Genomic DNA, 12,864 nt, shown 5'->3' with positions numbered 1-12,864 from the left:
TCTCCCAGTGTCTTTTGTGCCATCGTTCTGCTGACAGTCCTGAGCATCCTGTACTTATAGATACTAAATTCTTATAGACAACACTCCAACCTCAGGGAATTTAATAAATAATGTCATATCAAGCTAGGAAGTGTCTTAACCACATAAGCAGACTTGTCTCAGCAACGTCATTTACAGATTACAAAGCCTTCCCAACCAGGAACTATTCCTTTGTTATTGGGGAAAAGATGAGACATCACGACAAAAGGTTAAATGAAAGAGCTAATTAAGACATCATGAATAAAGCTTCTAGAATGGAGCCTAGCTCGCCTAGGATACACACGAAACAATGACAATTCTTACTCCTGGGTTTGCTTCCCAGCATAACTCTAAGATTAGAATCAAAATACATATTTCTCAGATTCAAAATATCCTCTACCCAACTATCTATGGCTAGTGAAATCACTATAGCCACCACTTCCAAAATACACTGTAAATATTTGCCCCAACTACCCACAGAGCAAGGTAGTCCTTACCTCTCCCTCATCCAGGAACCTTCTCTTTGCAACAGATGGAGACCATTATAGAAAACCACAACCAATCAAAACAAAGACTCATGGAGTCCCGTTGGATGCATCTACAAAACATCCCACACTTAAGACTCAGGGGAAAATGCAGAAGAGGGGGACAGAAAGATTTTTAGGAGCCAGAGGATCAGGGGATTTGCTGTGAGAATGTGTCTCCTAGTAATGTCAAAAGCTGCACCCATAAAGTCTCACCAACATGTCTGCCTAAACATGAGCTGAACCAGGACAACAACAGACATGCCAAAGTGAACCAGGGCAAAGACCACAACCTCAATCCTATACAAAGAACTACAGGCAACTAAGAAATCTTCAGAGTGGGAGAAATAGTCTTCCTGGGGAAAAGCACACTAATACATATGTGTATGCATGAAATGACAATTAATGTAAAAAGGAAACATAAATTTGAAGGAGAGCAGGGGGAGATATATGGGAGGCTTTGGAGGGAGGAAAGAGAATGGAGAAATGATATGATTATAACTTCAAAATTAAAAGAAAAAGGGCTTTTAAAATCCTGAGGCTCAAAGTAGGAGCACAATCTACCCTAGACTTCTCAGCTGGAAATGGAAGTTAAGACAAAAAGCACAGGAATGCCTAATGTAAATACAATGATTTCCTAGAAGCTATTTCTTATTAATCATACTAACTTCTTAAAATGCCTAATCATGTTCTATGTACGTAACTCAGTTGAAAATATAACAAAATCCTCATTTCTTGGAGACCTCTAAAAGACAGATGCTACCAGTAGCTCTTCCCGACCCTGGGGAGACATTAGTTAAAAATGAGCAGAAATCCATCCTCACCTGTCTCCTGTCCTCCAATCACATTGCAAATAGTTGCCAAGTCTATTGATAGGGGAAAAAAGCCAGCTGGAAAGGATATGCGCAGTGTGGCAGCTCTGCTGGTCCAGCCTTCTCATTTGTTATCCTTTCTTTCAACAGAAAACAAGCCTGGAGTTCTATATCGACATTCACGCTCACTCCACCATGATGAATGGCTTCATGTATGGCAATATCTTTGAGGATGAGGAACGGTTCCAAAGGCAGTCCATTTTCCCAAAACTCCTTTGCCAGAATGCCGAGGACTTCTCCTATGTAAGTGAAAAAAGTTCTCTGGTAGCCAGTCCCAATCCTGGATGCTTCAGCACCTCTTCCTGACACACGTCCCTCTCCTTCAGGTTCATTTTCATTTGGCCTGACAGGGGAGTGTTTGGCCTGTCTGGTCACCTAGTGTTTGTTTAGTGTGTCCAACTCCAACATTAACAAGGTAAAGCAACCCATCAAGTGGTCTCCCGGTTTCATGCCTCGCCTGTGGTCTGTTTTCACTTGCCCGAGTTCTTCTTCGAGCAGGAGAACAATGTGTCTGCTCAAGACATTATACACCCACCATCCTCATCTTCAATGACTTTCTTGGCCCCAATTTCTTTGTCAGTAATTGGTGAGTATATTTCTTTTTACCTGGCCTGTACTACAGCTTCCTGGGAAGACATATGTAGCTATAGATATGAAAGTCCCTTGCAGGCAGAAAAGACCTCAACAACCTTCAGAGACATTTGAGGTGGGTGGGATAGGATGGGAAGAGGAAGTTAAAAATTGTGTAGCACAAAGCAACACCACTAAAGAGCAGGGAGAGAAGATGAGGAGAGACAGCAACACACACTATTGGGACATTGGGGTGGTTTTGCTCATTTTTCCTTTGTTTTGATACTAAATCTCGGGGCCTTGTTACTGCCATGTGGCAGTTGGAAAGAAGCTCACAGAGGTCATAGCAATTTTTGAAGTTGATGAGCTGAAAACTCACCTGCTCATTGCTTCAGGCTGGACATTAGTGAGGATGATGAATTTCTGTATGTGGTAAGATGCACTGTGAATTGCAGTCTTTGGATGACAGGCTGAGAAAGGAGGTTTGGAGGTTGTTTAGCACAGTCCTGTTTTTTATAACCAAGAGAATCATATGGTTCAGAAAAGTTGAGCATCTATTGCAAAGTCATCTAGAATTTAGGGTGTAGAGTCAAACCAGCGTCTGCCCATTGTCAGCTATGGGACTAAAGCATTTGTTTGTGTAGGAACCTGTAGAGCCTTTACAACAGTGGTAATTTCAGAGTGAGCTGCAGCCTCTAGTTCATTGGAAGATGTGCCATAGGTCTAAGATGCTCACAGGAGTTTTGGTTCCTAGATATACAGAACAGATATCATCTGAGCCATGGTTCTGGTCCTGGTGATGTTTCTGTATCCCTGCTTCCTTGGGCGCTCTGAGCTGTCCTCAAGGTCTTCATCCCAGTCCCATTCCTGTCTCTTCTCTGACTCTCAAGAACTGGCTCCAACGTGGAAGAGTTATGTTTTACCACATAAATTTCAAAGTCTTTGCACTGGAGACTTAATGACCTTTCATACTTTCCTTCACCCCTACTACACATGATAGGGAAACTGAGAACCACCAACAGAGCAGCTGATAGTTGACAAACAGTGAGAAGCAAAACTTATGTGTCTGAACAGAAGACCTAAGTATAGCCTGCTTCCTTTTTTGCTTACTCTAATGGGTGCTGCCAACATTGCACAAAAGGAGCATCCTTGATCTCCCTATCTTATGTTGGACATGAATTCACGTGTCTCTAATGCGATGGGGAACATAGGGACACCTGGAGCCACTAAGTCTAGGTTTCACATCTGTACTGATTTGCTTACTTGTTCATTTGTGAGCCTCAGTTTCCTCGTCTTCAGAGAGATAAAATAAGAACACCTACTTCAATGGGTTCTTTTAAAACTAAAACATGAGACTACCCAGGGAACAGTATCATCAAGTTGAGCAATTAATTCTGATTATGATCATAGTATAGTATATGTGCCCCCATCTGCTTTTCACTCCTTCTCCAGCCCCATTCAGATTCCTAAATGTAGCTGTGCCCCAGGAACCCGGATGGATGCTTTCAATTACAATTGTTGACTAAGGAGTCCTCACAATAACTAAGATGGTGAAGCAGATCCCACTTATCAGATGAGAAAACTAAGAACTAGAGGCATAAGGTTTGCTCAACCTCTAAAAGCTGGTGTGAGCCATCCAGGTCTGATTCTCTGTCTCTTCCCAACTTTATCTTTTACAGACTAGCACATCCTTCAACCGGGATGCTGTGAAAGCAGGAACTGGCCGACGCTTCCTTGGTGGGCTTCTGGATCACACGTCATACTGCTATACCCTAGAGGTTTCCTTCTACAGCTACATTATTGGGGGTACTACAGCTGCTGTACCCTACACTGAAGAAGCCTGTATCCTTGCCAGGTCCCTACTATATCTAGCTGGGAGCATCAAACTTGGAAGGACTTTCTAGGCAGGTCAAGAGTTTGATGCCAGCTTAAAAAAAAAAAGTGCTAGTTTCTGAGGTGAGGAAGAATGTGGAAGATTCTATTGGGGGTATCTTTGGACTACTTGGTTTGTCTTGACCTTCCCGTGCCCTTCATATAGTCATAGACATCTCAACAGCTGCTTCCAGGGCCCAAATCTTCCTTGGGCCCAGGGCCTATGTCCTTCTCACTCCTGTGTTCCCGTCTTTCTCATCTACCACCATACCCACACTTCCTAGCTTCTGCTCCCTCACTTTCTCTTTTCTCTACTCGCCGTTTTCTTTGTCTGTCTTCTCCATTCTACCTCCCTCCCTCTTCTTTTTCTTCTCACCCCTTTTTTTCTTTACTTCTGACCTCCATCTTCCATGCCCCACCTTCCCCTACCTTCTACATCTACCTCCCTGCTTTTGATAAACTGCTTTTCCTCCAAGCTTCTCAAAAATATTCTCTTAAGTTCACTGTGATGAAAACTGGGGGCTACTTTCTACCTTGCTTGATTTCTTTGTAAAGAAAATGTATTCACTAGTTTTAGCTTATCTCAAACTCGCTTTATTGGGTCTGTGACATTCTGATAGAACTTGTTAATTTTTATTCTTTGAGTTTTAAATTGGTTCATTTCTCTTTTCTAAACTTGTCATTTCCTCAGAGAAAGAATTATAGTTGAGAATGTTTGGAACAGGAAAAGAATGGGATAAATTATGAACAGTTGTCCCTTGATGTTCCAAGATGGTTCCAGAATCCAGAAGTCTGGATATTCTAGTATTCTAGCCTTTTGTGTATAGTGTTGTAGTATTCATATATATATGGAGCTCACTAAAACTTCAGTAGTCTGGGTCCTACCTCATGCTACTAGCATATGAGATGTTCCCCACACAGTTTACAGTAGGAATTCTATGGCTATTCACCAAGAGTTGCGAAAGGCTTATATACATATACGTATACGTATACATATATATATCCTTCTGTATACTTCAAGGTATACCTGTTTTGTGTTTTTGAGACCAGATCTCTCTATGTAGTCCTGACTGTCCTGAACTTGCTATGCAGACCAGGTTGGCCTCAAACTCTCAAACATTCATTTTCCTGACTCTGCCTCACAAGTGCTGAGATTAAAAGTATGAACCACCATGCTACCCAAATGTATATTTTTAAATCATCTCTAGATAACATAATATCCAATGTATTATAAATGCTGCATAAATCATTGTTATACTGTATTCTTTTTAGAAAATTATCTGTAAACAGTCAGTACAGACTCAATTTTGTAAAACTATTTTCTATCCATGGCTAATTGAATCTTCTGGTGCAGGACCCATGGATATGGGAGGCCCATTCACTATATCTACAAACTACCCCTTCCCCAAATGAAAGTGCTCACACTAGCCTTTTGTAACTCTTGGTGAATAATCGTAGAGTTCCTACTGTAAACTGTGTGGGGAACATCTCATATGCTAGTGGCATAGTTAGGACCCAGACTACTGAAGTTTTAGTGAGTCCCAGTTACTTTTCTAGGAACTTGAGAGACCCAGGTGATAGCCTCAGAGGGAGGGGCTAACAAGGAGTAGGCCAGGTGGTGCATCAGTGTTTCAGGCTTCCTAGAGCCTTGGAGAGATCATGATAAGAACTGGATGTTCTGCCCACAGACACTAAGACTGAGCCCATCCTCTTAAAATATGATATGATATCTTCTGGGTTAGCAAGGCCGACAAAGTAGTCTCCACTATGAAGCAGAGGACCCATGGCTTCCCAAAGTCTGGTCATTCTTAAATGCCCCTTGCCACCCTCTCCTGCCAACATTTGGTGGTGTGATCCCCCAGCTCCTTAAAGACACATGTGAAGGTCAATTCCACACCACACCTACTTTGCTCTCCTTCAGTATTGTGGCAAAGGAGGTCATAGGAATTGTTTAGAAGAAATTTGAGTGTATGGACTAAAGTGGATTCTAAAACCAAGATGCAGGTCTCTCTGGAAGAGGCTGCAGCTGGTTTGTCATTGCTTTCTGGCATCCAATTTTATGGGTTCTCCCACCTTTCTATCAGTATGGTTTGCTGATAGAAATTTTATCTTTACTAAAAAACAAAACAAAACAAACCACTTCTTCAGCTCATAGTTTCTGTCTCTTAACACCCAATTCTTCTTAAAAAAAATAAATAAATATGTGTTAGTGTTCCAGGAATCACAACCAGCACCTGGGGTAAAGTCCTAGAGAAAAGAGTACTCTAAGGCTTTCACTCTATTGGGGAGAAAGAAGTGAGAAGAGATAATTAAAATGGGCATGATAAGCTCAGTGATAGAGAAATTCCAGAAGATTAAGGGACGCTTATGTTTAAAAGAAGTATATGCATATCAGCATGATAGCACACACCTGTAATCCCAGCATGCTAGATACAAAGGCAGGAAGGTCATGAGTTTTAGGCTAGCCTGAGCTACAAAACAAATTCCAAGACAGTCCGCAAGAACCTACTTCAAAAGCCAATGCTGCCACAAATAACTACTGCTAATAATATGATGGTGTGTGTGTGAATGTCTGTGTGAGTGTATATAAATGTGTGTATATGAGAGTGTATGTGTGTGAGTGTGTATGTATGCGTGTGTGTCTGTGTGTGTGTGTATGTGTGTGAGGGAGAGAGGGGGGGTTTGAGAGGGCACCAACTATGGAAGGGGGGCAGGTCAAGTTCTACAGAGTAGTAGTAACTAAAAAATGTCTTTAAAAGGGAATGAGGGAGAATTCAAAACTGTCTTGACTAAGGTAAAGCCTCCTGGAAGGCCCATCTCAACTGATATTGGGCAGAAGAAGTTAGTCCGATGGGATTGGAATTTGTTACTGAAAGGAAAACCCTGGAGACAGAGAGGCAAAGAGGAAAGATATACATGCAAGAGGATAACTGGTCTGGTTTAGGCAAAGGTCTTGAGACAGGTCTAAATTTGCAGACTGAAAGGAATTCAAACTTGAATAGTAGGTAATGAAGAACAACAGATGTAAATAGTGGGAAGTCACCCTAGCTGTACTAAAGGCACGGACATACGGTAAGAGGTTGGCGGGACAATCCACATGTGGAGCTGCTTCAGGCTAACACTAGGTTATAGCCACAGGATATTTAAACGTGGAACTGAGAAGGTGCAGGAATAATTGTGTTAGTGTTCACAGGAGCTAGAGACTGGAAGGGGTAAGTGAGAGGCTGTGCCTCAGCTTTGCAGTTCCTGGAGCTACCCTGCGTGTCAGTCATGGGAGAAGAGGAGTCCAGAACTACACCGGGGGAGCACAAGTCAATTTGGTGCATTCAAGGGTGATTTAACCTGGTTCCTCTTTGATATACATTTTTTTTCAAGACTCATCTCATAACAGAGGGAGAGCAGTCAGACAGATTGTGATCTTTGTTGGCTGCTGGCTCTGTGTCCCAATCAGAAAAAGAAATTACATGGTCTGATGGGAATGGCAATATGGTCTGGGAGGAAGTGTCCTCTAGACTGGGAATCAGGAGACCTTATTCTGACAACAGACAGCTCAGGCCTCATCCCAGACAGTGCCCTTCCGAGAGTCCTCTAGGCTCTGGGAGGTGACTTTATCTTTATAGGGCAACTGAGGACTTTCTGGCTTTTCTATCCTGCTGTGGGACTCAGAAACTCCCACCAAGAAGTAAGTGCTAGGCAAAGAACAGATTTTCTATTCACACATGGGGTTTGAATCTTGCCTCAGCCACACAGTAGGTGTGTGTGTGGGGGGGGGCGCTTTGAACAGGTTCCATAACCTAACTGGCCTCAGTTTCTTAATCTGTAACTGGGAGCTAATGGTATGATAGCATGAGATATCTGGTTATGACGAAGTTAAGGGAAATAATTATATACATTTTCAAAGACTTCCACAATGGCTAGTGGTCTTTGACACTCTGGTCTGTCCATGTAGCAAGAATATAGGTCTGGCATTAGAGTTTCAGGTATGAATTCTGTTTTATTTTCTGAGGGGCTTAATCCAGTTATATAACCACTCCAGTCATGAGTTCTTTATAAAGTGAGGATGATGAGTTACTTCTCAGTAAGGGTTGTGAGGGTTACATGAGAAAGGCTATGTTATCATGACCTGTAAATCAGCATGCCACTGGCTCAGTGTACCACATGCTCAGTAATGCCACGTGCTCAGTGATATTAGAGAGCATTCCCTCATTTGTTGAACAGGTTGCATAACCTAACTGGCCTCAGTTTCTAAATCTGTAACTGGGAGCTAATGGTATGATATTATGAGATATCTGGTTATGATGAAGTTAAGGGAAATAATTCTATACATTTTTCCTGTCATTTGTTGTTCTTGTTGTGAAATGATAGATTCCTGATACTTTTGGGTCATTCTTCAGTAAGTCCTATTTACATTTTAGTGTCCTGACAACTAATAAATATGCTAGTTTCAAATGACAGGGAGGGTGAAGGGGGATAAACTAGAATCATAAAGTTACTCAGTGATTTTCTGGCCTTTGTTTATGGTCTGGTTACAAGCCAAGAGGAAACAGCTTCTTAACATAATAGATGAGAAAAATAATGGGAATAGCGAGTCTGGGTCCTGAGCAGACTGGTTTCCTGTGGCTGCAGCCATACTGAAATCAGATAATGCTGGCTCTCAAGAATGGGAGGGACAGCTAGCCAAGGGAAGATACCAAGATTCTGTCAGCTAATGGCTCTCAGTTCAGACCTCAGTGGATCCCTCACAGTGAGGCCTCCAAAATGTTCATCAAACATTTTTATTTACTCATCTGTCAAACAAAACCCATTAGACATTGGACAGAGACCGAGAAATAAGGCACAATCCCTGTATCCAAGATAGGTTTCTGAGCAAAGAGAACAAGGGAAAGAGACAGCTGTATTACAGAGAATAAAGGTCCTGGTAGAGGGACCTGCTGGGCTAGGGGGTCAGGGGGTCATCAGAGAGCAGAGGGGGAAGCACTTCCTAGAAGAAGAGAAGCCAGGGCCCAGGCCTCCAGGGTGAATTGATGCAAGCTAGGAAAGAAGGGGTGAAACCACCTTCCTGGCAGAGGGAGAAGTAAAGGAGAGAGGCCAGATGCCAGGGAAAAGATGCTCTGTCCAAGCATCCCAGGGTAGCTGGGGCTTGGCCAGGAACAAGCAGTGATCAATAACCACAGGAGAAAGACCTGTGAAAGAAGGCCCTAGCACATTGGATATGTGGCACTAACAATTACAAAACAATGTCATTGTTTGTTTCCATTGGCTTCATAGATAGATGAATATAGATAAACAGAACCTTAGATATGAAAGCTCTGGCAGGCCCAGAGAGCGCCCAGTCAGTCTCAGGAAATTAAGAAGTTCCAATTAATTCTAGTCACAAAACAGTCTCAGTTGAGCAATTACTGTGTCTGGTCTGATCCACAACATCAAACCTCTTCAAAGTAAATCCTCCCGACCCTCTGGGCCTGTCGAAAACAGGCTGATTATAGTGACCTCTGTTCACACTTGTGGGGTCAAGCTGGATGAGGGAGCTAGAAAGGGACAGGATGGGCCTCTGAAACCTGGGGGATGGCATAGACTATTCCGTGTGAGCTCCTTAGACTCCCCACTTTCCAGTGATGGATGCTAGAGGTCTGCTCAGAAGGTCTGTCAGCTGAACTTCCTTCCTCAGCCTCAAATGACCTGGCTACTCTCCCCAGTAGGGGCCACTGCATCTCATGGATGGTCCTCTCCTATGAAGGTCAACTCAAGGCTGCAAAATTGTTCAAGTTTTCTCTCATAAACCCTGCATGGTGGTTCCATCCCCCATATTGAAATGTGTGTCTTGGTGATTCCCACTGAAACCAGCCGTAGACAAGTTCCATGTAGACACATTCCTGCAGATAACAGGTAGGACTGAATGTGTTGCTGATTGTTCAGATATTGGGCACAGGGAAGAGGCAAGCAAGGTACCCTGGATGTTGGTCTGAAGAACACAGTAGAGAGAAGGATCAGCCAGTCACTCAACTGTGAAAGAAGCTGTGGAGGAGGACATTCTGAGCTCTTTTTGAGCTCTGAGGACATAAAGGGTTCATGTGACATGCAAATGGCAAATTTTAGTAGACAGATGGTTCTATGGTCCTGAAGCTCTAGAGAAAGGTCTCGGCTTTGGACAGGTTCATCGTAGGCACGAGACACCATGAAGTCACAATAAAGTGGTTCTCTTGGTGTTGCCATCTGCCCTGTGAGTTGGTGTAAAGAATGCTGGACTGAGTGTCAGGATTTCAGTCTCACTGTTGCCTTTGACTGTGTGACCTTGACTAGGTCACTTGACCTTCTAGTCAGTGATTGCTCACAGATAGCCCTTGGTGAATGCCAATGACTGAATGACTGAAGTAGAGGAAGGCCTTGCTCTTTGTCCGTTAGACCATGTGCCTCTCTGAGGTGATGGTAAGGTCTGTGATCTGAGCTGGTCTGCAGGCTGATCTGTGCTCCTGAGTGAGGGTGGGAGTGCTGCCTGGGTTTTCATAGTACTTTTTTGGGTAGATTAAGAATGGGAAGAAGTCAGGTCTGACATGCTTTTTGGTATTTCTCTCAGATAAATCAGACATCTCAGAACTTTCCAGTTTCTCACTTGTTACACTCAGGGTCATAGCTTTGCTAAGATTTATAAGAAGCCAAAATATAAACCTTCAGTTAGAAGGTTTGGAGGGTAGAATACTAAACCTTAATGAAATTGGATAATATTTTTTATCCTCCCTAAAGATATAAACTGGGGTTTGAAATTTAAATGGGAATGCTTTCTAGCCAACTGGCTGAATGAATAGTAGCAGAAACATTCTAATAGTGAACTCTGTTCCTGACCCCTTGCACTAGTGCGGTGGCCACAGCTCTGGCTGCAAACTTGCCATTCAGGTTTGGGGAGGTCAGTAGTGCTCTGGGTCTCGGTTTTCCTACCACCTTAGGTTAGAAGACAAGATGATATATCTGCAAGCTTATTTCCAAATCAATATGCAGGTAGGCACACATATGGGCAGATGGATAGGTGGATGCAGATAATCACTTGATTTGGGTCTTTGAGACAGAAGTAGAGGAAGCGCTCAAAAAAAAAAATCAAATGACATTCCTAAGATGACCATGTACCAAGTGTTAGAATTGGGGTTTAAATCCTGACAGGTCCAGCTCTAAGTGCCACTCGGCAAGCCATCTTGCCATTTTCCTGCTTCCCTCCATTGGTTTCCGGAGAACAGGAACTTTGCTTATGAACTCCAGAGAGGCTGGGACTCATACAGCTCTTAATGTTCCTCTACCTACAGAGACCCCTTCCTGTAGGACTGTCCCCTGACACTAACCTGTTATTCTTGATGACCCAGACTCAGCTCTGCTGACTGCCACCGGCTTCTGCCTTGACCTTAGCCACCCTGCCTTGGACCAATTGACTCCCACATTCATGTCAAAGTGTCCCCTGGCTCCTTGAATGCTCACTGTTTGGCTAGAAAACCAAAACGCCGTTACCTTCATTCTTCAAGCCTCCTTCATTCCCAAAAATGAGGTTTCTAAGGTTTTATCTGCTTTTGTCAAGTTTATAGCCATAACCCGAAATGCTGTGAATATTACTGTCAGCAGAGAGCTACAAATTACTAAGTTGTAAAGTTACTTTATAGTGATAACTGTCAGCTTTCACTAGTGGCACTGTAGGGCTCCATGGAAACCACGATGATGATAAAGAGCCTATATTGTTTCAGGATTGCAGCTGTGAGCCAGCAGGCAAGGAGCATCCTGGCTGATTCCTAAGTCCCAGGAACCCATTTGTCTGCACCATGTTCACTTGCACACCTGTGCACTTGTCTTCCCACTTTCTTGTTGCATAAATGTGGGAGAGTTCTCAAAGCTGAGGCTTTACCTGAGCTCAGTTTCAACTAATTGCAATTTTGAGCTTAGCTTTGACCAGCCCAGAAGAAAAGCGGGACTGTCAAAATGTCAGACACCACTGCTTTAAAAGTCACTGTGTAAGTGAGGAACTCTAGAAACTATCGAGGTTCTACTTAGACAACATAGAACAGTGGTGTCAAATAATTTTTGCCCTTAGGAAAAAAAAAAGGCAACTCAGGAAAGTAGATATAGGTCTGGGGAAAGATTTAGGCACCTTAATCAACACTGTTAAGCTCATTATTGACCAAAAAAAGGGTGTGTCAATCCCACCACTATACACTACCCTACTACCAAAACTGATAGCATTTTGGCTGATGGGCAGAAGCTTTAAGCTTCTCTGGGGAGTGAGGTAGTCCTGGCCCTTCTTCCTTGGTTATTGTCATTAACCCTGGGGATGTTTTCATTTCTGGCCATCAGTATATACTAGATATAAATAAAATGGTACATGGGACCTGAAGGACCATGGTGGGGCGGGGGGCACAAAACTGCAAAGAGAGGTTTATGGGAGAAGGAATAGGGAGCTTTTAGTCCTAAGATTAGAACAGTTGGGATAACCAAAAAACAACAACAAAGAAAAAACACCAGGCTTGTTAGCCACTCCTTCCAAAGCTATGGCCTATGAGAGACTAGATAAAGAAATTGGGGAGTTTTCCTTGAAATAGGGACCTTTACAAGCCTATTTTCTTTTAGGAGCCTGATTTTGTTTAATCAAGTCTCTAGAGAGTAACCCCGGAGCTAAGTAATCACAGAGCTGTTCTATGTGACTCAAGTTCAAAGTAAGGCCCAGTATGAAACTGCCCCATTCTGAGCCTGCGCACATGGGATAATGACAAGAGGATCCAGAGCCAGTGGCTGTACTCCCTGAGCTTCTCCTGAATGCCAGACTCCTGCTGGTGTCTGAGGGCACACACAGAGCAAGTCCCGACCTCTGCCTGGAAATGTGTCAGTAGAAATGGGCAGAGAGTGACTTTAGTACAGTGCAATGACAAAGGAGAGTGTGGGGCAGATAGAAAGCGTTTAACTCAGCCTTGGGGACACCAGAGGTGAGAAGAGATGCATAAGAAAGGTACCATCACAAAGGCCTCATGCAGAAGGAGGAG

The 12,864-nt window shown here is 43.2% G+C and overlaps 1 protein-coding gene across 3 annotated transcripts in view; it reads left to right on the top strand.

Annotated features, from left to right (window-relative positions):
* Agbl4 (ATP/GTP binding protein like 4) overlaps nt 1-12,864 on the top strand; it is a 1,113,017-nt gene that overhangs the window by 1,059,182 nt on the left and 40,971 nt on the right. For all 3 annotated transcript variants that reach the window (XM_028786938.1, XM_028786928.1, XM_028786949.1), the window contains exons 10-11: nt 1,505-1,657; nt 3,664-3,826. In XM_028786938.1, the coding sequence (XP_028642771.1) occupies nt 1,505-1,657; nt 3,664-3,826 (316 nt within the window). The remainder of the gene's footprint in view (nt 1-1,504; nt 1,658-3,663; nt 3,827-12,864) is intronic.

Source organism: Grammomys surdaster, unplaced genomic scaffold (assembly GCF_004785775.1).
Source record: "Grammomys surdaster isolate TR1022 unplaced genomic scaffold, NIH_TR_1.0 100, whole genome shotgun sequence".
In the NCBI taxonomy this organism is placed as follows: Eukaryota; Metazoa; Chordata; class Mammalia; order Rodentia; family Muridae; genus Grammomys; species Grammomys surdaster.
The sequence above is the reverse complement of the archived record's forward strand: the minus strand, read 5'-3'. Positions and strand labels throughout refer to the sequence as shown.